Raw genomic sequence first — 24590 nt, 5'->3', positions numbered from 1 at the left:
GACATGTCGCGCGCGCTCTCGACGCACGACGAGCTCGAGCGCGCGGGAGTGTGCGGCGAGCGCCGGGCCGAGCGCGAAGGCGAGCGTCACAACGCGTCACTTCTTCCAATTACAAGCGAGCATCGTCGCGCGCGTCACGAACAATACGTCGTTCAAGTACAATATTATTGACGCCTCCCCATTACGCGTCACCTCGCGAGCATCTCGTCCGCTCGCGGGCGCGTCAATCTCCGTCGCGACGCGTCAAAACGAGTCTTGCGACAGCAGCGCCTTGAGCTGCAGCAAGTGCACGACGAGAATGATGACGTGCCAATTTTCATGCGGCCCCCACACGCCTTGAATCTCAAAGAATGACTTGTGCTTCGCGTCGAAGCGCGTGCACGCCATGAAATACCACGGAGAGACAATCTTGGAGAGGACCTGAATCGCCACCATCGTCTTGAAATCCTCGATGGCTCTCGCCTCGACGACGCCCAGGAAAATCATATTCAAAAGGATCAGCGTCAGCCGCCGACGACGCATAAACATCAACACGCGTTTATTTTTTTGTTTAAACGCCGCCACCTGCATCAAGCACATGCACGCGAACACCGCCACCGCGCCGAATTGACTAAAACTGTGCACGCCGCCCGTCCACAAAATAGAGTGCGAGGTGAAGCCCCACGATATCCCGATAAAATCCATCGCCAACGCCACATCGTACCCGAGCGCGGTCTTCCACGGCACCATGTGCAAGCACGTCGACCCCAAATACGTCAACATCGTGCACTGCACGAACAGCGACGCGCGTTCCGGCATGTTCTTAAAGTATCCCAGCCCTCGTCCAGTCAGCGCCGCCACGACGCACGCGAAGTGCACCCATCCTCGCATCAAAGGTCGTATCTGCGCCGATCGTTCGCCCGCGAATCATCGCGCGCCATCGTCAGTCCTCGTTTTCCCGTCCGTCTCGCCCCTCGCCCACCGCGCGTCGTCGTTCGCCTTCGCGTCGAGTCGAGTCTTCGCGCGCGAGCGGGACGCGCGCGCGCACCTGCTCTCCTCCCGCGTACGCGTCGTGCCTGCCGAACCCCTTGAAATAGTGTCCGAGCTCGTCAGAAAAGCTCGGCGTCCGTCGCATCGTCCCCGTCGCCGTCGCCCCGTCCCGCGCGGCGCGCGCCGGCGCGTCGTCGTCGTCGCGTTCGTTCGCGCGCGGCATCAGCGGTGGTTTCGCGACGCCACGCCGTCGCGCCGCGGGCGCGCTCGACGCCATCGCGCGGCGCGCGCGAGCGCGAGCGCGCGGGCGCGCGCGTCGAGCGTTCAACGCGCGCGGCGCGGCGTCGGGCGCGGCGCGACGCCGTGTGCCGCGATGGCGCCGTCCCGGTCGCGTCAGAGCGCGCCTCGCCGCGCGACCGCGACGCGCGATGGCGCCGCGCGATGGCGCGCGCGCGCACATCGCGCTGACGTGCGCGTCCGACGCGCGCGTCGGCGCGGGCGACGTCCTGCGCGTCGCGCCGAGGTCGGTCGAGACGAATCAAGATTTCGTCTCGGACGCGTTCGAATGCGTCGTCGAGCGCGACGCGAGCGACGCGAGCGACGCGAGCGCGAGGACGTTCGAAGTGCGCGCGTCGGGAACGTTCGCGCGGGCGTTCGTGGCGTTCGGCGCGCTCGGACGGGTGATGTGCGTCGGCGCGCTGGACGACGGCGCGGCGCGGACGCGCGACGACGGGTCGAGCGCGGACGTTTCGACGACGAAGACGCTCGTGTGTCGATGCGAGATGATGGTTGAGGGTGTCTCGAGAGCGGTGGTGCGAGGGATGAGCCGGGCGGCGCGAATCACGACGTTTGGACATTTGTCGACGAGGGACGCGGCGACGCTCGACGCGGAGGCGATGGAGGCGGCGGCGAGTGATGAGCGACCGTTTTGTGGAGTTTTAGGATGCCAGACGCACGTGGGCGATCGTCGAGCGACGTTGAGCGCGGTGTTGGAGGAGTTGCGGCCGGAGATGCGGCGGGAGCACGCGACGATTAAGGCGGCGACGCCGGGATATTTGTGCGCGGGCGATTTGCCAGAGGACGTCGTGGAGCGAATTTTAGGATTTTTAGACCCGAAGTGCGCGAGCACGCTCGCGTGTACGTGCAGAGGATTTCGTTCGCGCGTGGAAGAGACGTCACCGGGATTGGCGTTGACTTTACATCCGCACCAACGCGCGGCGCTCGGATGGATGCGACGGCGCGAACGCGCTCGTCTACCGCCGATTCTCGATCCACTTTGGAAGCCAATCGATTGCGAGGACGGTCGTGTGCTGTGGCTTCACACTTTAAAGGGGGAGTTAAGCGATCACCATCCCGACGTATACGAAGACTCGCAAGGAGGAATGCTGTGCGACGAGCCCGGATTGGGGAAGACGGTGACTGCGCTCGCGCTCGTGCTGGCGCGACGAGGTTGGCGACCTTCACCACCGATCGGTTACACGGCGCGTAAGATGGAATCATGTTGGTACTACGAAGACACAAACTCCGGTGGTGCGGGCGGATACGGTTCACCTGCGGTGATGGCTGCCGTACCGACACTCGACGCCGAAACGCCCGCAATTACTCCGATGAAGACATCTGCCGCGTTCGCGGGAAGTTCTTCGAGAGGTAACTCTTCCGGCCTGAGGCGAAGCAAACGCTCAGCCGGTAACACGCCAGTGGGGTATTTTGCTTCGGTGTGCAAGAATGGGTTGGATGGCACGATGAGTAGGAGCGCAAAGCGTTCGAAATTAGAAGAGAAACAAGCGTACGAGGCGTTAGCCGCTGCGACGACGGTGGAAGTTCCAGATTGGCAGACACGTTTGGAGTGCTCGGCACACAGCGCCCCCATTGGTTTCATCGCGCGCACGGGGTTGAAGGAAGATTCAGCGCGTTTGGCGCGAAACACGTCTTACTTTGAAAGCATTCTTCGAAACTGCGTCGTGTACGTTGGACGCGCCGCGACGTGCGACGTCGTCGATTACATTTTAGAAAACACCGAGGAAGTGTCGCACGCGATGCCGCTTTCGATGCCACTCTTTCGCAGAAATTCGGACCAGCCTCCGATTTTTCGCGCACTCGGGTTGGAACCGTACACTGGAGTCGGCAAGTTGGAAAACGCGATTCCGTACGCGCCGCCCGGGTCGGCGACGGAGGACCTCATCTTAGACAAGCAAGCACTTCACGACGCCATACGCGTCGTCGATAACAGAGGGAGTAGCAGCGAGCCGATGCGTGTCTGGTTATCGAGCGCGACGTTAATCATCATTCCGAGTGTCCTCATCGAGCATTGGTTGCAGCAAATATCGTTTTGCACTTGGAACATCACCGGTGAGGGTGTCCCGCGCGTCGCGGTGCTGGACAAACCACCGAAAGTGGACGGCTTCAGCTCAGTTTACAAGACCGAAGGTAGCTTGGAACCCGTGCACTTGAATGATCTGGCGCATGTCGATGCGAAAGATTTAGCAAACGACTTTGACATTGTCATCATGCCCATCAATCGACTTTCCACAGAGTTTTCAAAAGTTGATACGCCGATTTTACGCATTCTTTGGCAGCGAGTGATTTTGGATGAAGGCCATCAGCTCGGGGCGTCTTTAGCTGTCACGGCCAAGCTTTCTGTGGCGTGTGCACTGAAGGCACATGCACGTTGGCTCATGACAGGAACACCGACGCCGACGACGCTCAAAGGCGCGGGGACGGCACATTTGCAACCGCTGCTCGGATTTCTACGTCAGCCTCCTTACGGGACGAGTGCGGGGCTTTGGACTACTGCGGTGCAGCGTCCACTTGAAGGTAGAGACCGTTTCGCTCAGGCGGATGCCGTTGTGCGTCTCGGTGACGTTCTGCGGCGATGCATGGTGAGAACGTGCAAGTCGCACATCGAGCTGCCGCCGCTCAAGCGCACGACGTCAATGCTGCAATTCAGCGATGTACACGCCGATTCATACAATGATCTCGTCGCGTTCGTCAAACGTAATTTACTTTTGGCAGATTGGGGCGACCCCAACCACACAGAGTCTTTGCTGAATCCCAAAAACGTTCGAGAAGCGGCAGCGACGGTGACCAACCTCCGCGAAGCCGCGTGTGTCGTCGGCCAGATGCCGATCACGTGCTCTTCTGATGAATTCGATGAGACGATTCTCGCTTTGATGCAACTTCTAAAAGAGCGAGGTTTTGGCGATGAAGAACGCAAGGCACGCGTGAGACGCGTCTCGCCCATGTTGATGCAGTGCAAAGGGACATGCGATTTGTGCTTGCACAAAGTCTTGATGCCGCTCGTCACTCCTTGCGCGCACATCTTGTGCTGCGGTTGCGTCATGCGCGGTCCTCCGAAAGGCAAAACGTTGAATGGCAAGGACGTCGAAGATGAGAGAGTGAACGAACCAGAGCTCCCACCGGGGGTGCACCGTGCGCCGCGAGGATGTCCTGTGTGTGGATCGGCCTACTTCATGGAGGAGGACCATGACAACAACTTGAATCCAGTGCAAGAAGTTCCGAAGGATTTGATCGAGCTTCAGCCAAAGCTCGAACAACACTCGTGGAAAGTCGACGAGAGTCGGGGCGGTGACGGTGTGTACGCGCAGGGTGAAAGTTCTAAAGTGGATCATTTGCTCGCCGAACTGCGAAAGATAGGCGCCGCCGTGAGCGCGGAAATCGTCAAGCAACAAGACGATCGTGACGCGTTCTTCGCTCGTGAAGCGAACGGGATGTCGGAAAACACGCCGGGTTGGAGTGGTCGATTAAACGCAAACGCACAGGCGCGCGAAGGAACGACGCAACAAGGTAGACGCCGCAAACGTATGCTGGACGCAGCGACGCCGCTCAGGCTGCGAGACTTCACCCCAACCGCGCCGCCACCGAAAAAGTGCATCATCTATAGCGATTTTCGTCCACATTTGGACACGATTGATCTAGCACTTTATGGTGCGCGCGTTCCTCACGAAAGCATAACGAGAATCGGGCAAAGTCGATACGATCGCGAGCAAGCGCTCAAGAATTTCAAAAACGATCCCGACTGCGCCGTTTTGCTTCTAAACCGCGCCGCCGCTGAAGGCTTGGATCTATCGTTTGTTTCGTACGTATTCCTCATGGAGCCGCTTTCGAATATGTCGCTCGAACAGCAGGTCATTTCGCGAGCGCACCGCATGGGCCAAAAAGACACCGTCCGCGTGAAAGTTTTCGCCATGGCGAACACCGCGGAGGAAATCATGTTGGACGTACAATCGGAGCTCGCGCGCAATGGCACAAAGATGTCTCTAGATTCGCTCGACGCGACGACGAGACACGACGTCACAGAAGATTCTGAAGCTGACGTGGCGCCAACAGTGGTGGCAGAATCGCTTTCGCGTCGACGCATTCTCGAACGTCTCGAGCTCGTCCCGTCGAAGAGCTCGGACGAAGCTGCGGCGAGAAAAGCCAAGGCGGTGACTGATCACTTCGAGCGCATTCGAAACGGCGGCGACGGGCGCGTGCTTGGAAATGGAAAGAAGAAAGGCGAAGAAGAAGAGGCGCGCTGGATGCGCGAGGCACTTGAGGCGAGCGCGCGAGAATTGGAAGCGCGCGCTAGTGACGGGGGCGTTCTCGGCATCGGGAGTCCCCAATCGGGAGTCCCCAATCGGGAAGAAATCGCTGAAGACGATGAATCCGAGGCGTGGACCATGCGCGTTCGCGACCCTAACGATGGAGGCGCTGTGAAAGACTTTACATTGCCGAATGCGGGCAAGACGACGGTGAGCGCGATGCGCGCGCGCATTTCTTCAAGGATTGGCGCGAGTATTGATGCCTTCGTCGTTCGGTGCGGTTTCCCGCCGCGCGCGCTCACCGACCGTGATCTCTGCACGCCAATCGCGCTGCTTGGGATTCAAGCGAATGATTTGATCAATCTTCAGGCGGAGAACGCTCCGGATATGCATCAAGCCGACGCGACGATCGTGACGACCAGGGCGAAACCAAAGTTGACGAAAGCAGCTCGCGCGAAGGCGTTGGATACGTCTGTTTTGGATGCCAAGGTGCAGAGACGGCTCAAAACCGTACTCAAGCAATCCGAGACGAGTACGGAGATGATGTTACAAGATCCAGACGAGGATCCTCGAGGCGCTGGCGCCGGTGGTGGCGCCGCCGGCGCGATGTCCATCGATCTCCTTCGCGCCGCCGAGGGCGGTAAGCGCGCCGTGAACGACGCTTCGATTCGTTCGCTTCAGACAGCTTTCCAAGCCATGGTGGAGGAACGCGCTAAGGAGTCCGAAGGTAACATGAAATGTGGTGCCGCGCGTTCCGGTGCCGTCGAATACTCGACGCTCGCCGACGGTCGATTGGTGGTAAAATACGAAGCCGTCGACATCTCCACCGGACGTCGCCAGAAGAAAACTGACTGCGTTCAGGACATCCCGGCCGCCATGCTCCCCATCGTTCTCGCCCTCGTCGCCGCCGACGCCGACACCAACGCCGCCGCGCGCGCCAATCTCTCTCCTCCCTCCATGGCCGTCGCCTCCCCTCGCGTGTTTTGGGCCGTCGTCCGCCACGGCGGCGTCGGACCGCATCTCTCGTTTCCGGACGCTTTGAAGAAAATCGCGCCGAAGCTCAAATTCGATTGGCACGCCATCGACGCCCGCGAGCGTCGCGCCAATCCACGATACGCCGATTACGACACGTCTCATTAGCTTTTAATCCCATCGACCGACCCACCGCCGACGGCGCCAACCGCCCGGCGTCACAATTCGCCCTGAACGCATGCCCGACCCCATCCGCACCGCGCGCGTCGCGAGCGGCTCGGACGCCGACGCCGCGCCCGATGGCGTCAACGCCGACGCGAGCGCGTCGCTCGAGCGCGCGCTCGCGCTCGAGCGCGCGAAAACGACGACGCTCGAGGAAGAATTACGACGCGTGCGCTCGAGCGCGGAAAAACTCGCGCAGACGGTCGAAGCGGAGGAGGAGTTCCTCGTGCGCACGCTGAATAAAAAGCTCGACGCTCTCACGCACGAGAACGCGACGCTGACGCACGCGATGCGGACGCAACGCGTGGACGACGCGCTGGAACGGCGCCTGCGAACGCTGCAAGAGGAAAAGGTGCAGATGGAAAACGCGTTGGAACGCGAACAAGAGTGCATGATGCACCGCCTGACGTCGGTGTTGGAAAATTTGGGACGGGAGAATCAAAGCGTGAGCAAAGAACGGGATCGGTTGAGCTTTGAGACGGCGCGATTGAGGGAGGAGAAGGTGCGAATGGAAAACGCGTTGGAGAGCGAGGAGGAACACATCGTGAACTTGCTGCAAGGACAGATATCGCTGCTGCTGAAGAGGAACAGGGCGCTGGAGAGACAGGTGAGAGCGCTGGGGGGGATGGTGAGCGATAGCGATTACGTCAGCGACGATCCCGTGATGTCGCCCAAACGCGCGTCCGGGCAATTCGCCTTCGGGTCGGCGAGAGACGCGTTCGCGAATCGTAAGACGCGCCCCGCGGGGTCGTCCGTGCCGACGTCGCCTTTCGAGAGCGATCGTTCCATGAGTCCGTCGCGTCGAGGCGTCGAAGCGCGTCGAACGTCGAACGCGTCGGCGAGATCGATAAGTTCCGAGTCGCGCTCGCCTCGAACCAGCGTCGACAGAACCTCGTAGAAACGCCGAAAAGGCGCGAAATTCTCGCAGTTTTGTTTGTATTGTTGTACCATAAATTACACCCAGCGACGATCGCACCTTTCGAACCATCCGAATCGCGCGCGTCATCGCTTCCGAGCCATCGCGAGCGCCGCGAACGGATTCCCGCTCGCGTACTTCGGCGCCGTCGCCTCGCTCGTCTTCGCGCCGTCGCGCTTCTTCGACACCCCCGCGCGCACCGTCGACGCCGCGCGCACCGCGTACGACTCCTTCTTCTTCGCCTTACCCTTATTCTTCTTCTTCCCGCTCTGCAACGCTCGATCCAACGCGCTCGTCGTCGTCGTCGTCGTCGTCTCCGTCTCCGTCGTCTCCGTCGTCTCCGTCGTCGTCGTCTCCGCTCGCGCGTCCGCCCCGTTCGCCTCTCCCCACTCCGCGCGCGCCCGCGCCCGTTCCTTCGCCCGGCGCTTACACCGTTTCATCCATCGCATCCCCTGCGCCTGCGGCGCCTTCGCCTTCATCCCGTCGTTCGTCCTCGCGTTCGCCGTCGCCGTCGCTCGCCGTCGCTCACGCCGCGTTCGCCCTGAGACACCGCTCGAGGTGCCACGCGAACCTTCGCGCGCCGACCCCCCGTCCGCACTTCGGGCACGTCACCGTCACCGTCGCGTGCCCCCCCTCGCGCTCCCGCGCCTCGCGCGCGTCCTCGCGCCGTCGCTTCGTCGCCTCGCGCGTCGCCTCGCGCGTCGCCTCCACCACCGCCTCCGCGCCCGCGTCGTCGCTCACGACGCGCGCCGCGGCGTCGAGCGCGTCGCGAACGATCGTCCCTTGTCGTTCGTACCGCGCGACGAGCTCGGCGATGGTTCGCTCGCGTTTGCGCGTCGACATCGGCGCGCAGTGCGGTCGATGATTCATTCGCGCGTCCGCGCGCGACGACGCGACAGCGCGACGCGCGCGATGGCGCGATCGATGGCGCGATCGTACGTACGCGCGTCGATGCCCCGCGCGGCGCGTCGTCGCGTGCGCGCGCGCGCGTCGAAGAGCTCGAAGGGTGGGCGGTTTCCACCGACGGCGATCGTCGACGCGCGCCACGACGAGTTCGCGCGCGCGCGCGACCGCGTGCGAATGAACGACCGCGAACGCGCGTGCGACGACGACGTGTTAGCGATCTGGGCGCTGTCGTCGCGCGAGGGCGCGGCGGCGTGCGCGAGGCTGTGGGCGAGGGACGACGCGGGCGGGACGACGACGAAGCGCGAGACGACGACGACGACGACGCCGAGGATCGTGCTGACGCACAAGAACGAGAATCTGTACAACGCGTACGCGTGCGAAGTGGCGGCGGTGACGAGGCCGGCGGCGCGGGCGATGGAGGCGGGGATGTTCGCGGCGGCGAACGGCGGCGACGGGACGACGCGGGCGTGCGCGGGGACGCGGGCGGAGATCATGCCGTTGGCGTGCGCGGCGAGCGCGGAGGAGCTGCTGGAGACGGTCGAGGGAATGAGAGTGCGCGTGGAGACGCGCGCGGTGGCGTTTTATCACGACTGCGTGGCGAGGAACGCGAGGAGGATGTCGAGCGACGAGGTGTCGAGGCGATTTCGCGGCGTCGTGGCGCGATGGAGCGCGCGCGGGCTCGACGATTCGCGAGACGAGCGGTCGAACGCGATGCGATTCGCGGTGGTGGAGGGTTTGGGGGGGTACGTGTTCGGTTTGGTGACGTACGCGCCGTCGCCGTCGAGCCCGAGCGCGCGCGCGGTGGATTGGGCGAGAAAGCCGCGGCATTTCAGCGCGGGGACGCGCGCGGAAATCGCGCTCGCGTGCGTCAACGTCGCCTCAGCGCACGACCCGCGCGCGTTCGACGCTCGAAGCGGTGACAGCGTCATCGTCGATCCGTGTTGTGGGTCGGGAACGATGCTCCACGCGGCGTGGACGCGTGGGTTCGCCGCGGCGGGCGGCGACGTGTCGCCGGGCGCCGTCGTCATGGCCAAGCAAAATCTCAGCCACTTTGTCGCGCGCGCGCCCGAGTCATCGGCGATGCCGAACGTGATCGAGCGCGACGCTTTGGTTCCTGGTGCTTTTGACGATGCGTACGGGTGCAAAGGTAAGCGCGTGCGCGCGCTCGTCGCGAATTTACCGTTCGGTCGCCGCGTCGCGCTCGGCGGCGGCGACGGCGACGGGAGAAGCGCGCCGGGCGCGAGCGCGTCCGAGTACGCGCCCGCGCTTGAAAAGTTTCGCGACGTCGCCGAGAGGCACGTCTTCATCAGCGGTGTTCCCATCGCGCACGAAATGCGCGCTTTGGGGTACGAGAACGTCACCGAGGTGAGCTTGTGCAGATTCGGTAAATCGTTCATGACGACGGCGCTCGGATCGACGGCGACGGCGCCGCTCGAGCCGAGCGTCGCGTTCACCGTCGAAGACGCGCTCGCGAACGCCGCGGGCAAGAGCGAGAAGCAATGGGAAAAGAAGTCGAAGAAGAAGTCCAACGTCGAACTATCGGAACGGTTTAGTAACCCGGACGCCTTGCGCGTGGCCGTGGACGTCTCGTACGAGCAAGATTCCACGCGAGCGAGACGCAGCGTGGCGAAGCAGCTCTGCGAGTGCGTCGGCATCGCGCACCGCGAAGACGCACTCGCGATGACGTATTGTGACTTCAGCGGTCCCATCGCGGAAGAGTCGCGAGAGTTTTTCTTCAGCGATCGATGGTCTTCGGTGAAGATGGACCCGCGAAGCGTTGAGGAGGCGTTCGACGCGCGCGACGTCGTGTACATGTCGCCGGACGCTTCCGAGGTTTTGGATGAAGTGGACGCGAGTAAGGTGTACGTGGTCGGAGGCATCGTCGATTTAGCGACGCGAGGGATGCGGACGAGCCTGACGCGAGCGAACGCGAGTTCGTTTCGATGCGCGCGATTACCCATTCGCGAACACAGGCCCGAGCAAACGCACACCGTCCTCAACATCGACGCCGTGGTGAAAATTCTTTGTGGACGGCATCGTGGAGAGTCGTGGGACGACGTTTTCGATCGCGAGCTCCCGAAGCGACAGGCGGCGGAGAGACCGAAGCGCGAGCGCCGCGAACGACTCGCGTAAACGTAGCACGTACAGTAGCGTTTAGCTTAGCATCATTTTGTCGCCGTCTCTAATTCACACTAGTAGTCTAATCTAATCATTTCGTGTCCTTCGCGCGCGCCAGAAATGTCTGCAGCGAGTGCAATCTCGCGTCGATTTCATCGAGCATTTCGTCCCCGGCGTCGACGAAGGAGCGTCGCGGCGGCGACGCGACGACGCGGCGGCCGACGACCGGCGCCGCCGCGATCGCCGCGCCACCTCGCGTGCGCTGTATCGACTTCAACGTCGCCCCGAGATCGCGCACTTTAACCTTCAATTTCGTTTCGTTCTCGCGCAACGCTTCGTTTTCCGCCTCGAGCTCGACGATTTTCGCCTTCGTCTTCGCCTCCGCCGCCTGCGCCTTCAACGCCGCCCTGGTCTGCGCCTTCGCTCGTCGCTCCAACGCGCGCCGCATCTCATCGCGCTCCCGCGTCGTGGCCCTCAACGCATCCCTCAGCCGCGCCGCCGCGTCCTCGTTCGCTTTCGTCTCGTCCCTCCCCGACCGCGCCGCCGCCGCCGCGATTCGCGCGTCGACGCGGTCCAGCGGCAACGGCACGCGCGTCCGCGTCCCATCCTCCGCGATCTCCGTCGCGATCAACACGTACCGCGTCTCGACGCCATCGTCGTCGTCCGCGTCTTGCCCGTCCCGCAACCGCCGCAGCGTCTTTTCGCTCATCGCGTCCGCCGCGCTCGCGTCGTCGCCGCCGTCCATCCCTCGTCGCAGCGCCCGCGCCAACCGCCCCACCGCCTCCGCCTCCGCCTCCGACCGCGCGCGACGCTCGCCGTCGACGATTCGAAGTCGATCGAAAGTCGCCGCGCGCGCGCGGTTCGCGACGCGCTCGATCCACGCGCCGTCGAACGCGCCCGCGTACCGCGTCGTCGTCGCGCGCGCGCGGTCGGTGCGACGCAGCGCGACGTCGAGCGCGCGCGCCTCGGCGTCGTGCCGCACGCGCGCGTCGAAGACGAGACCGCGTCGCTCGAACCGGTGCGTCGTCGTCGTCGTCGCGCCGTCGCCCATCGACGCCGCCGCGTCGCGCGCGCGAGTGACGATTCGAATCATCGCGCCCGCGGAGTGAAGTCGTAAAAATTTGTTTTCATGGAAATTATAATCAAAATTCGTCGTTCGTGATGATCTCGGGAACGACCGCTTCGGTGGTGTTGTGCCGTCGTTTACACCACCGCGCCGTACGGCGGGTGTCGACGGGCGACAAAGGAGAGTGGAGATTTTTCCTTGTCCTCGACGCGCGGCGCGCGACGGAAAACGCCGACGACGACGGCGAAGACGGCGACGAGGCAGCACCCCGCGAGAACCCACGTGCCGGGCATCGATGTGATTGGAACGTCAAATGCACTCGTTGGCACATCGCCCGTTTCCTCAGTCGACCGTTTCTTCGCGCCTAGACCGAAGCGCGCGAGGGACAGCTTTTGAGAAGACGCGCAGTTCGCGTCCATGACGAAGGTAAACGGCGCGGCGGCGTTCCCGGCTTCGTCACGAACACCGCTCACTTCGACGGCGTACTGACCCACTTCAGTGTTAGGAAATCCAACCATCCACTTGAAGCCAACCTCGTTATTGGAGCATTGGAAGTCAAAGCCTGACTTGATTGCGTCTTCGCTCACGGCTTGATTGACGCTTTGCCCGTCGTCTCCGCAGGATGCGCGTTTCTTCGTGATGGCAACTTTTTGATCCGAGCAGTCGATCGCTTCGGGGAACTCGACAGTGTAAAATCGCTTGAACGAAGGATACGACCTGCCGGGAATCGGCGTCTTGGTGTCCACTCTGAGCGTGAGGATTTGATCAGAGACGTACTCGTGAACGGTGCTGTCCGCCAAGGCGCTGATCGGACGACTTTCCGTGCCAAAGCAAAAGTTCTTCAATCTCAACTCGTAAATGTTATCCTTAAAGCCACTGAGAAGCTTTTCGTACTGGTTATTGACGTCCCAGTCAAAAGTGCAACCACCGAGACGTGACCCGTCGCATAACAGGTTTTTCTTGTAACTGAACTTTGGATCGCTGTCTTCAGACTTTGCCGTGATCCATTCGCCGCCGCTCGCGGGACGATATTGCAACCGAACGAATCGAAGATTCGGGTTGATAGCTCGGACGTCATCCGAAGAGCCAGGCCATAACAAAGCTCCGTCCGGATTGAAGACGGTCAACTTGAGTGGCTTGGGCGTGGCAGATGAGACGCTCGAGAACAAGTAATCCGCCACTGTGGAACCGTCGAAGGCGACTTTCGGACACTTTTGATTCCACGTCATCAATCCTAGCGGAAGAGTGTTCGTGCTGATCGGTTCTCGACCGAACTTTGACATTAGGCTGATTTCGTGTTCGCATAAACTCATGACGACGACGGCGACGTGCTCCAGTCGAAGACTCGACGGGCTCGCAGCCGTCACGGTAAGCGCGAAAGACGTCTCAAGTACCTTCTTCTGAACTTTCAAATCTTCACCGTCCACAAATTTTAGAGGTAATACGTCGCCAAAGTATACTTCCTCTCCACCCATACTGAACTCGATGTTCTGCAAGTCTTCAAACGTTGGTGGAGCTCTCCGCGAGGCTTGTACAACCACCGCTGCGACGTCCACTGCTGTCGCCGAGTGTTCTTCCACGGCCACTCGCGCGTTTTCTTTCATTGTTTTGATGACGTCGGCATCTTTCCCGATAGCGAGCGACGCGATCGAATTATCGACGGCTTTCAAAACGTCCAACCCTGTCACGTCTTCCTTGGCCAGCGTTTCGTACATGTCCTGAATCACTTTGTGGACCGACATCACGAGACCGTCAACAATGCGCATTCCGAGCGGAAACGTTTCCTTGTACGGCGACTCGTTGGTCAATTTCAAGTGTAACAAAGCACTTTCATCAGGATTCAGATTTTCGTTAAACGAAGTTTCTTTGGATAAGGAAAAGCCCGCCTGTCGAAACATCGTCAAAGGTTCACCGGGACACGAGCTTCTGCCACCCTTTGTGATGAACACCGGCGTACCAAAGCGCACGTCTTCTCCAACCTGCACGACAAACTTATCTCCGAGTTGAGCGTCACCTAGACTGTACAACGTTTTCAGAGAGGCGTGTCTGTTCCAAGCGAACGTTCGATCTTCAGCGAATGACTTTTTGAAGGTATAGACAGCCTCATCGTCCACCCCGCCGAGCGCCATGGCAAGTTGAACGGTCGAGCCGAGCAAGCCTCCGAGTTTGAGTTTGTATTTGTTGGACTGCTTTGCTGACAGTTGAACACCGAGGCTGGTGTGAAGATCTGCAATCTTTTCATTCGAAGAAAATGAATAATCTGCGGTGTGACCACCGCCGCCGAACGTCAATAATAACGTCCCCTTGTCGGGTACACCGTCTGTAGCGTTCACGTTCGTCGTCACATTCATACCCGTAGCAGCTTGTCCACCCGTGAAGGACGCCACGACCCTCCGCGACACATCAGGTGCGTCATTTGTGTTCCAAAGTAAGTAGTCTTCGCCGAAAGATGTGTTGCTCATCGACAGCGTTTCGACTCTGATATCATCGCGATTGCACTCTCTCCCGGCACAACTTTTAAATTGTCGCAACAAATCGTTCGTCGCCGAACTGAACATCCCCCACGTATAGGCTCCTCGCATCCCGTCTTCATCTTTGGCTTGGTCTTCTTTTGTGAGCACTCCAGAATCATCGTCGAAGAAGTTTTCTTCAAATGCCGGTATGCCATCCTCGTAATACTTGCGTGGATAGGCGGCATACTTGTAGCCCATCTGATCCATCGCCGGGCCAGCTGCGACTGCGCCCGCTACCGCCGCGCTGAGCAAGATGGCGCCCGCAACTTGTCCGGCTGTGGTCTTGGCCGCCTTTGTGGCCATGTTCTTGGCCGCCGTGAGCTTTTGGGCGGATCTCGTGATGAATCCCGGCGGTGGTTTCTTTGCAAGACTTTTCCATTTAGAGGCCGCCTTTAATAGCCTTTGCTTAGCAGCATACGATTTACTTATCTTAGCAGCAGCGGCGGCAGCCGCCTTGCGACGGGCGGCGAGTTTCTTCGGCGCGTCTAAATTCTTCGTCACCGTGTCGATGATGCCTCCGGTATTGACAATGGCATCCAAGGAGGCAAAAGCGGCGATTCTCGCGTCAGAATCCGTCCGAGGTGTAATCCCACGGATTCTACTGTACGTAGCTGTGTCGCCTTTACCATACTCCCAGTACCGCGAATCAAGCATCCAATCCACGCCACCAATTACTCTCGGGTCGTCAAAAAACGGTGGTGGGCCGATACCGTTGAAAGGCATCATGAAGAAACTTGAATCCCAAGCACTGCCGACCTCTTCGATAATATCCTTAATCGGTCTGGCGTACGCCTTCTTGAATTGTTCCACCTGGACTTTGTAGTTCGTGTGCATAAAACCACCATCAGACGCCGGTTTTGTGATTCTCTCGATGGCTTCGTAAAACTTCGTCTTCACACCACCCTCATCGATGGTGAACACTTTCGGAGAAGACCATTCAAGTGTTCGACGCCAAAGGTCAATCTTGTTGTCGAGATATTGCATCCAAGCTTCGATTTGATCCTCTTTCGTGCACTTGGTCATTTCTTTACTCGTCGCGCCGGAAGCGCAGTCATAAAACATTTCCGACCCGTCTGCTTCGATGCCACCTTCCTGCACCAACGTTCGCAAGTAGTACAGATTAGGCATGACTTGTGTCTCGATCGACGCGACGCTCATGATGTACGACGTCGGCTTTCGCGGTAACCACGTGATTTCGCCATACACGTACAAGCAAGGCTTTTTGAGTGTTCGAACATCGTTTACGACATCCAAGATGTCCGATATTTTGTACACGAGCTCGATACCACCGCCGAGAATGACATCGCCTGCTCTCCCAGGAGTACCTGCGTCCTTGCTCGAACGAATCGTTCGTTCTGTCGTGGTTTCGAGACTCCACCCCTTGTCTTCTTTGCTCGTTATACGCATCGTTGGACCATCCGTTTTAGTTTTGAACTCGCCTTTTGACGAGATCAAATGCAGGTCCGTCGACAAAGAACCTTCGGCGATCCATCCGGCGTTGAAACCAACATCGACGGACTTATCGATTTCGGGAAGTTGTTTCTTCGACGCCCCACCTTTGCCCTCGCTCGCCATACGTTTCCCAACCAAGTCAAACTGAAGTCCAATTTGAGAGCCCGTCGATAATTCCGCGTACGAGAGACCACCGGGTGGATCGTGCACGACGGTGTAGACCAAACCCTCCAAAGGCACAGTCGCCCAGTAGACATCGTCACTGTCCGGTCCGAAGAGCCCTTCTCCTCGAGGTTTCGAGCCCAGAGGTATGAGCTCACGCTTTGCGTACGCGGTGACGAGTTTGTACGTATCGAAGCGCTTGATGGTGAATTCCACAGTTCGTCGATGATTACCGGCGAGATTAGGCGTACCAGCGACGACCTCCACGCTGGTATCACCGTCTGTATTCCAAATGACGAGTTCGGACGCAGGCTCGATCGTCGTGTCAAAATCACACAGTGGTCCGCCGCCTCGGTTTGGATGGCACTCATTGTCGTCTTCATCGGTGACCGACTGTCTGAAACTGAGCAGAGTGCTGCCCGTCTGAGCTTCCTTGTTAGGTAACGCTTCAAAGCATTTTGAAAGCACAGGCTCGCCGTCGACTTGATCAAGATGCAATTCGAACACTTTCGCTTGGAGAAGAATCTGACCGCTCACGCTGCCCAAATCTTCGGAAGTCGTAGTTCCGAGGAAATGTTGAATCGTGAGATTACCGTCCGCTTCGTTTGGATCGTAACAGACTTCCAATGGATCTCGTATTTTGGGAATGTCCACGATCTCAACGCAAATGTAGCCGTGATACTTGTACCGAATTGTCACCAAATCGTAGTCGTCGCGCATGGCCGCCATTCGTTCATGGGCGTTTCGTGATCGAAAGAAAGCCACCATCGAGCCAGGCTCCGTACCACATCCGTCCGCCCACGGCTCATTCTCAATCAACGGTTGGATGCCATTCACGTCAGGCCCCGACACGAGCTTGATCGAGTAATCCATGGCGGCGAACGGCCAAAATTTAGCGTCCTCACTCATCCCGGTGTTTGCGACATTCCACCCTTCAACTTCTTCGCTCTTCACAAACTTTGGAGCGTGGCATCCATTGATCGGCGTGATCTTAAACACAGCACCGCTGTATCGCCGTTCACACTCTCCGTGGTATAGTCCAAGGTCGATGACACCTCGCGTGACGTCGGTGAAAAATACAAAGTTGCCATCTTGAACGTTTGGAAGCGTCTTGACCACGCTGCGTCCTTTGCATGTGTGCACGTCTTCGACAGCGTTCTCTATGGTTTTGCCAGCGTAGCATATCGTGTGATTCTTGTATTTTGGGCGTATGTTGAACGTTTTCCCACGAGTGAGAGCAAACTTGAAGAAGCCTCGCTCATCCGTATGGTATTCCTCAACTTCTCCTTCGGGTTCGAATACTTCAATAGTCGCCTTGAAGAGTCCGCAGTCGTTGGATTGTTCGACGAGATCCCTGGGGAACAGTACGGCACCGTTTACGATAACTGTCGTGTCATCCGTAAAGTCTTTCTCTTCGACGCGTTTATGCTTGACTGATAAAGTGACCCTATCCAACGCCACTTGATCTGAAAATACCTGTTCGACGATTTCCTCGTCACTCGGCGCCTCGGGCAACGCACCCCGCGGCACGGGAGGCTTGTTAAAGCTGTGCAAGATATCCGGAAGCCGCTTTTGGGCTTGAACGCGCAGACGAAAGTTATCTCGAGTCATTCGATGCATCATATCCAACGCTTTCGTCTCGTTCGACGTATGCACCGCGACGGACGTGGTGTCGAGTATGAGGTAATTCGTGCCGTTCTTGTGCGCGAGCACGGGTATGACGTACGTGCTGTCCACCGCGCCGACGTCGATTGCTGGAACCTCGATTTTACTCAGATTTCTGCACTCGAAACGGTGTTGCTCGTCTCGCAATGTCTCGTAAAATTTTGTCCATTGAGCGTTTCCGAACGGCAGAGTGGCGGAGCGACTTCTCACAATCATCAAATTTTCACACGATTCGCCGCCTTCTAGCACGTGGCCCGTGCGCGGGCCGCTATTTGCAGCGTCGTCAGACGTCTGAAACATGCTGAAATCGTACATGTACTGGGCATCTTGAAGTGGGAACACGATGATTGGCTCCACGACCAACTGTTGCGCCTCGATACGGTTCACAACGTCCTTAAATTCAGTCGCGTCGAGCACGCCGTCTTCATCCCGATCGAGCTTCGCCCATACATCGTCCGTAATGATGACGTGGCCACCTTCGGACGATATTGTGATAGCTTCAATGTAGTCGACCAACTCGCTCCGCATCACATTACCCGATCCGTCGAAATCAACGTCCTCGAGTTCGTGATTCGGCGGAGGCGGGGAAGGCGGAGGGGGCGGAGGCGGCGAAGGCGGAGGGGACGGAGGCGGCGAAGGTGGAGGTGAGGGCGGAGGTGACGAGACTCTCCTAGTCCAGCGCACATCCTCCAGCGACGCGCCTTGTTCGTGTAGGCTCACATCAACGTGAAGTGGATACGTCACCGTCTGATCGCTCGTCATGAGCTTCAAACCGTCCACGAAATACTCCACCTTGCCGGCATCGTTGAGCGCGATCTGAACGACGGCGCTCTCACTATACGCCTTTGCAGCATTCCCAAAAGCTTTGCCTCTCTCATAGACTCGTACATAACTCACCGAGTTCCAAGGAAAACAGTAAATTGCGAAATCAAGACTTTGGTAAGAGGTGGAATCCGCAGTCGACTGTGAATTCATCGCAATCATCCTGTGTTGGCTCGTCGACTCTTTGCACACGGCGGAGACGCCTCGAACGGTATCGGATGCTCCACGAATGGCGCGTTTACTCACAGCACCCGCCGTCCATCCTGACCCTGTTAGCGTCCTTTCGACATGCCCTTTTCGATTTGATTCGACGCCCTTCAAAAGCACCCACTCGATGAATTCCTCCACCTCGGCGGCGCCTGGTGGCGGGGGTGGCGGCGGGGGTGGCGGACAGTGTTGGGAATAACAGTTTTCGGTTACCGTGTACCCGTTCTTGTGACTACACGATTGGCCGCCGTGTGCCGCTGCTGTGTGTATTGTGAACGTCTTTTGTCTCTTGCCCCAACCACACTTCGCACTACACGTCGACCACGATCCAAACCTGCCATCACAATTCACTGGACACGGTTTCGGCGGACAGTACCCCCAGCCCTTTTGCCCGTTTTTGTACGAGCAACTCAGACCGCCATGCCTAGGATATCTCGAGATTCTGTAGTACCTCCATCTGTAACGTCGGCCGCTCGTGCAAGTTGGAGTACACTCATTCGACCACTGTCCCCAATAACCGTAGCAGTTTACTGGTTGAGGTAACGGATTGCAATACTCCCAGCGTTTGCGTCTGTCCGTCGTGTAGCACCAGATCGTGGGTTCGCCGTCAGGATTTCTGCAGTAGTTGTTCCCGCACGAGCCCTTGGCGCAGTTTCGTCTCGAGTGCCTGTGGGGCGACTGCGAATCCCACTGCTGACACGTGCGACCGCTCCTCGTCCTCGTCTGGCACCCTCGATACCCTTCGTGTCTCCACCCTCGGAGCGTCTCGTCGCATCCCCAGCCGAGCGCGGCCGTCGTGTTGTTCCCCGCCGTCTCATTTCCGCCATCGTGATGGACATCGTACTCTGTTTGGTCGTTTTGCAAACCGTTTTCAAATTCATCAGCGTTTTCAAACTCGTCGTATCCGAGCTCTTGCATAGCTGCAAATTCGTCCACGTAAACTCCATTCGCCGACGCGTGCGGCGAAGACGTGGTTTCGGTTCGCCTGTCGTTTCGAAGCATTCCAAGCTCGGAGGTTTCGAAATTCTCTCGAAGAATGAGCAACACGTTGTGCGCCTGACTCTTCGGGACCGGGTACTGTCCTTGAGCGTTCCTCTTTGAGTCAATCAAGACTTCCGTAGTTTCAGGGAAAATTTCCTCCTTGTAAGCCCCGATGTGCAGCGTCGCTTTCACCGGAAGCTTGCCTGAGGTGTCTTTGAGATCCATCGCGTATTCGCCGTCATCGTCGGTGACCGCGGTGTACTTGCATTTCGTCTTGCGACCGTTGACCTTGATTTCCGTCACTTGAGCCTTCGTCAGGGCTTTCACGGTGACGTACTGTCCGTGAAACGAATTCACGTCGGTGCCTTTACACGTGTACGTCAAACACGCGTGTGGTAACGGATCCGGATCGCAATACTCCCAGCGTTTGTATCTGTCCGTCGTGTAGCACCAGATCGTGGGTGCGCCGTCAGGATTTCTGCAGTAGTTGTTCCCGCACGAGCCCTTGGCGCAATTTCGGTTCGAGTGCCCGTGGGGCGACTGCGAATCCCACTGCTGACACGTGCGGCCGCTCCTCGTCTTCGTCTGGCACCCTCGATACCCTATGCCTCCCTGGCCTCGGAGCGTCTCGTCGCACACGTCCCTCACCGAGTCCATCAAACAATCGTGTCCAAAGTAAGTACTTTTACCCGGGTCGTAATCTTGGACGTGCGCGCTGAACATCGACGTCGCCGATGATTCCAGACGTTTATGGCACACCTCCACAGTCGACACGGATGCCCAACTGCCGAGATTGATTCGTATGTGCTCGTTAGCGTCGACGTTGCTGCTTTTGCCCGCATCATCGCCATCCGTGACGACGTATGACGTAGACGTTTGAGCTCTGTTTGAATGCGTCACACTTTTGAAAGCGGCGAGATTCTCATACTCAACGTCAGCTTGAAAATCTTCAGTCGCCGGCGTGCGCGTCACGAATGTGTCGAATTCTGCACACATTCGCACGTTTCGAACTCCCTCAGTGGACGCGCCGGCCAGCACGCGTCCCTCGATCTGCGACATCCAAGGCGTGCGGAAAGTGAGCTGGGGAGACAACAAGTACGTTATCTCATTTGCGTCGTCTGAATCCGGATTCTTCGTCGTGATGCGATACAGCCATTCGGAGTAGGGCGTGTACGAGGCATCCCTATCTATGTATGTGATGGAGCTGAACTTTGCGGCGCAGCCCTTCAACCCGCCTTCAATCAGAACGACGGTATCAAATTTGGAGTCAAAGTTACCGTTGACCGCCGGCGCTCTACGCTCGATTTCAAACGACTTTTCTTCCCAGGCGGTGTCTCGAAACTCAAAAAAGACTCCAGCGAGATCCATCGATGCGCGTACGTCGATCGCCGTTCCGTCGTAGTACAACGCGCCGGCGCACGCAGGCTGTCCCGTCTTCGCGCCCTTGACTTGCGTGAACACGCAGACGACGCGGCGATGCGAAGGAGTCGCGTGCGCGCGCATTGCGCACAACGTGCCTCGTCCGCAGTCGCGCGCGATGAAAAACATTTCCATGTCCATGACGCCGGCGTACAATCGAACGTCGTCGATGTGCTGCTGACCACCGCCCCTCGACGCTGAGAAGAGCTTGATGTTTGGAAGTTTTGGAAGCGTGTCTTTCGGCCACGAGGGGTGACTCGCAGTCGTCGTCGACGTCGAATCGTCCGGCAATGCGAACAGTTTCAAGCCGGCGTTATGGCTGAGCGTGAAACCCACGAGCACCCACTGACGCATTGGCGCCGAAATTTCTTTCTTTGCGAGATTGCCACCAGTTCCGACAGAATCGTACGACGCGCGCAGCGTACACGCGGATGAAGAACAGTCCATGACCAACGTGAAAGAATTCCTCAGTTGTCCATCCGTACCGCTGAATTCAATCAACGTCGTCGCCGAGCTCTCCGCGACCCTGACCCAAGCTGAAAACGCGACGGCGCCGCCGAGTGAATCGCCGACGTAGTTAAAACCGTCTCCGCGTGCTACGATGCACTGACCACCGGACGCTCCCGAGCACGCGGATATATGCTGACCTGAATACGAAATGTACGGTCTAGCCTTTTCTCCCGAGGCGAGCGGCGCCGCGGAGAAAATGCGATCGCTTCTGACGGTGTCTCCAATCTCGCGCTCGGTGTCAAAGGTGAACTGCGCGACGAGAGACGGTTGCACGTCCCCGATCGCACCCACGACGGGTCGCTTATCGGTAATTTTTGTCAGGGTCCACAGTCCAGCCACCTCGGAGTGATGATCCTTACTGTGCGGCGGCGCTGTGTTTTTCGGCTCGTTGACTTGAAACAAGACGCCGTCCACAAAGACGCACACAGTGTCTCCCGACTTAGGTGGATTTTTAGGTCCGTACCCCCAGTCCACAGCCATCGCTCCGGCGTTTTTCGCGCAATCCTTACGCGTCGTCTCTCGACCAGCCTCGGTCGACGGATACACGACGCTCTTAAAAGATACGGACTGCACGCTTTCAGACGACGCGCACGTGTGCGGCGCGACGATCGCCTCCATGAAGTGGCCGAGCGACAGACGAAGCGGGCGAATCTGGTTCCACACTTTCAAGATGTACCCGTCTCCACCTTGTTCGCGAATCGCGCGGTCGAGCTCGTCGTAATCGAGTACGCCGTCGGTTGGATTGGTGTCGTACTTGCGAAAGATCGATTCCCGCACGTCGTGAAGTTTGTCGCACGGCGCGCGGACGAAATCATCCGCCGACAACAGGACGTACTTGGTGAGTTCAGAGTTTTCCACGCCGCTGTCCGACGACGCCGAAGGTAAAATCGATTCGCAACCGCGCTCGATGGAGAAAGTGTGCGTCCCTGTCGTGCGCGACAGCTCTTGCTTCGTGATGTAGTGATTCAAGACGGCCACGTACTCGATCACGTACGTTCCCGGATCGAGCGCGCCCGTGTCCGTGGTCAATCCCAGTAACTGGGATGGGTGCGTCGTGTCGTCTCGAAAATCGTCCCAGCGCTTGCAAGGGAGATATGCGCCGTAGGATGAACACGAAACGCCGTCTTTTCTGACCGTCGCGAAGATTTTAACCATCCATCGCCTCGACCAAGCTGACGTTAGACAATCGCCGCCGCACGCCACGGAGTGTTTCACCGAGAGACCGAAATCAACAGTGTTTGACGCCACGCGCGTCAACGGATTACCGATGGAAACCGTCGGAGCGGCGCACGAGGTGGTACAATCTGCATAGTGTTTGGCCCCGTTGCTATAACTGCACGAGCGGCCGCCGTGCTGTGCGTTTCTGGTCACCGTGTATGTCTTGTATTTGCGTCCGCTCCCGCACAAGGCGTCGCACGACGTGTACGAACCCCAACGTCCCGCACAATGCACCGGTTGAGGTAACGGATCGCAATACTCCCAGCGTACGTTTCTGTTCGTCGTGTAGCACCAGATCGTGGGTTCGCCGTCAGGATTTCTGCAGTAGTTGTTCCCGCGCCCGCACGAGCCCTTGGCGCAGTTTCGTCTCGAGTGCCCGTGGGGCGACTGCGAATCCCACTGCTGACACGTGCGACCGTTCCTCGTCCTCGTCTGGCACCCTCGATACCCTTCGTCTCTCCACCCTCGGAGCGTCTCGTCGCATCCCCAGCCGAGCGCGGCCGTCGCGTCGTTCCCCGCCGTCTCGTTCGCGCCGCGGCTCGCGTCCGCCGCGTCGTCGACGACGCCGCCGACATCGCCTTCGCCCTCCGCATCGCGGTGCGCGCCCGCGCCGCGCGCCGACAACGCCGACGTCACCGTCGCCATCAACATCAACGCCGCGCCGACGACCACGGCGTCGACGCATCGCCATCGCCGCATCGTCCCGTGCCCTCCTCGACGTTCGCGCCTCGCGTCGCGCGTCTCGCGTCGCGTCGTCTCCCGCGTCGTCGCCCGCGTCGTCTCCCGCGTCTCGCGTCGCGACGTCTCCCGCATCGTCTCCCGCGTCTCGCGTCGCGATCGCTCGCGCGCGCGCGTCTCGCGCGCGCGCGCGCGCCGTCGCGCCGTCGCGATCGGTCCAACACTATATCGATTTTAGCTCAATCGCGCGGCGCTACATGGCGATTCGTCACCCTTCAAAGCGGGTTCTCGCGCGCGCGCGCGCCGTCGCGCCCCGTCGGTCGGTCGCGGTCGGTCCAACACTATATCGATTTTAGCGTGCAATCGCGCGGCGCTACATGGCGATTCGTCACCCTTCAAAGCGGGTCCACTGTAGCGCCGCGGCGATTTCGAGATGTCGATCGACCCGTGACTGTTTGCGCACACGTCGACGCCGCGTGCTGACGCGGATCGATCGACCCGTGACTGTTTGCGCATACGCGCGCGTCGACGGCGCGCTGACGCGGATCGATCGCCATCCGCGCGCGCATGCCGCGCGCGACGCGCGCGCACGCGCTCTGGGACGTCGCGCGGTCGCTGCGCGCGTGCGTCGACGCGGTGCTCGACGCGATCGCGCGACGCGCGCGACGACGCGCGCGACGCGCGACGACGCGCGACGGCGACGGCGAAGACGCGATGCGCGTGGTGTGCCTCGGCGGCGCGCTGGGACGGGAGATGAGCGCGATGGTGGCGACGGCGTGGACGAGGAAGGGCGCGGGACGACGCGCGGAGGTGGCGTCGTGCGCGGTGACGGCGACGAGACGCGCGATGGACGCGGCGACGGAGGAAGAGGCGACGGTGGTGTTCGTGGTGGAGACGGCGGAGGGCGACGAACCGGCGGCGGAGGCGCGGGACGCGGTGAAGATGATTTTGAGGGAGGCGAAGGCGCGAAACGGCGACGGCGCGGGCGACGCGCGCGGGCGGAGGTACGCGACGGCGATGGTCGGGGATTGCGACATCATCGGCGATCGCGCGGCGTATCGGAGTAATCAAAGCGTGGTCGAGGATTGTAACGCCGTGGGGTTGGCCGTGGACGCGGCTTTGAGACGGTTTGGATGGACGCGCGCGGCGGAGAGTTTGCGCGTGGACAAGTCGAAGGAGGACGACGACGCGTGGCGGCGCGGTCGAAGCGCCGCCGTCGACGCGTGGGTAGCTAAATTGTAGCGCGCGTAGGC

General features: G+C 59.5%; 9 protein-coding genes across 9 annotated transcripts; 4 read left to right on the top strand and 5 right to left on the bottom strand.

Annotated features, from left to right (window-relative positions):
* Positions 1 to 147: 147 nt before the first annotated feature.
* On the bottom strand, positions 148 to 1333 carry OSTLU_31895 (predicted protein). The gene is made up of 2 exons (XM_001417815.1): positions 1028 to 1333; positions 148 to 882 (listed from the first exon to the last, which is right to left on the bottom strand). Exons 1-2 carry the CDS (start codon positions 1112 to 1114, stop codon positions 244 to 246), a joined length of 726 nt encoding a protein of 241 aa, XP_001417852.1. The 5' UTR covers positions 1115 to 1333; the 3' UTR covers positions 148 to 243.
* A 532-nt stretch (positions 1334 to 1865) lies between these two features.
* CHR3523 (predicted protein) lies at positions 1866 to 6650 on the top strand (the record flags this gene model as incomplete). Its single annotated transcript, XM_001418057.1, has 1 exon — positions 1866 to 6650. One exon carries the CDS (start codon positions 1866 to 1868, stop codon positions 6648 to 6650), a length of 4785 nt encoding a protein of 1594 aa, XP_001418094.1.
* A 70-nt stretch (positions 6651 to 6720) lies between these two features.
* Positions 6721 to 7602, top strand: OSTLU_92803 (predicted protein; the record flags this gene model as incomplete). Its single annotated transcript, XM_001418056.1, has 1 exon — positions 6721 to 7602. One exon carries the CDS (start codon positions 6721 to 6723, stop codon positions 7600 to 7602), a length of 882 nt encoding a protein of 293 aa, XP_001418093.1.
* Positions 7603 to 7706: 104 nt separating this feature from the next.
* OSTLU_31892 (predicted protein) lies at positions 7707 to 8099 on the bottom strand (the record flags this gene model as incomplete). The annotated part of the gene is made up of 1 exon (XM_001417814.1): positions 7707 to 8099. The coding sequence occupies one exon, from the start codon at positions 8097 to 8099 to the stop codon at positions 7707 to 7709; it is 393 nt and encodes a 130-aa protein (XP_001417851.1).
* A 1759-nt stretch (positions 8100 to 9858) lies between these two features.
* On the top strand, positions 9859 to 10659 carry OSTLU_92802 (predicted protein; the record flags this gene model as incomplete). Its single annotated transcript, XM_001418055.1, has 1 exon — positions 9859 to 10659. One exon carries the CDS (start codon positions 9859 to 9861, stop codon positions 10657 to 10659), a length of 801 nt encoding a protein of 266 aa, XP_001418092.1.
* A 76-nt stretch (positions 10660 to 10735) lies between these two features.
* OSTLU_31890 (predicted protein) lies at positions 10736 to 11092 on the bottom strand (the record flags this gene model as incomplete). Its single annotated transcript, XM_001417813.1, has 1 exon — positions 10736 to 11092. One exon carries the CDS (start codon positions 11090 to 11092, stop codon positions 10736 to 10738), a length of 357 nt encoding a protein of 118 aa, XP_001417850.1.
* Positions 11093 to 19077: 7985 nt separating this feature from the next.
* On the bottom strand, positions 19078 to 19275 carry OSTLU_9854 (predicted protein; the record flags this gene model as incomplete). Its single annotated transcript, XM_001417812.1, has 1 exon — positions 19078 to 19275. A coding segment is annotated over one exon (198 nt), but the record flags the coding sequence as incomplete, so codon positions are not given.
* Positions 19276 to 22890: 3615 nt separating this feature from the next.
* Positions 22891 to 23112, bottom strand: OSTLU_9500 (predicted protein; the record flags this gene model as incomplete). The annotated part of the gene is made up of 1 exon (XM_001417811.1): positions 22891 to 23112. A coding segment is annotated over one exon (222 nt), but the record flags the coding sequence as incomplete, so codon positions are not given.
* Positions 23113 to 24183: 1071 nt separating this feature from the next.
* OSTLU_31888 (predicted protein) lies at positions 24184 to 24579 on the top strand (the record flags this gene model as incomplete). Its single annotated transcript, XM_001418054.1, has 1 exon — positions 24184 to 24579. One exon carries the CDS (start codon positions 24184 to 24186, stop codon positions 24577 to 24579), a length of 396 nt encoding a protein of 131 aa, XP_001418091.1.
* Between the last annotated feature and the right edge of the window lie 11 nt (positions 24580 to 24590).

This window comes from Ostreococcus lucimarinus, chromosome 5 (assembly GCF_000092065.1).
Source record: "Ostreococcus lucimarinus CCE9901 chromosome 5, complete sequence".
NCBI lineage: Eukaryota > Viridiplantae > Chlorophyta > Mamiellophyceae > Mamiellales > Bathycoccaceae > Ostreococcus > Ostreococcus sp. 'lucimarinus'.
This window is presented reverse-complemented; position numbering and strand designations above follow the sequence as displayed.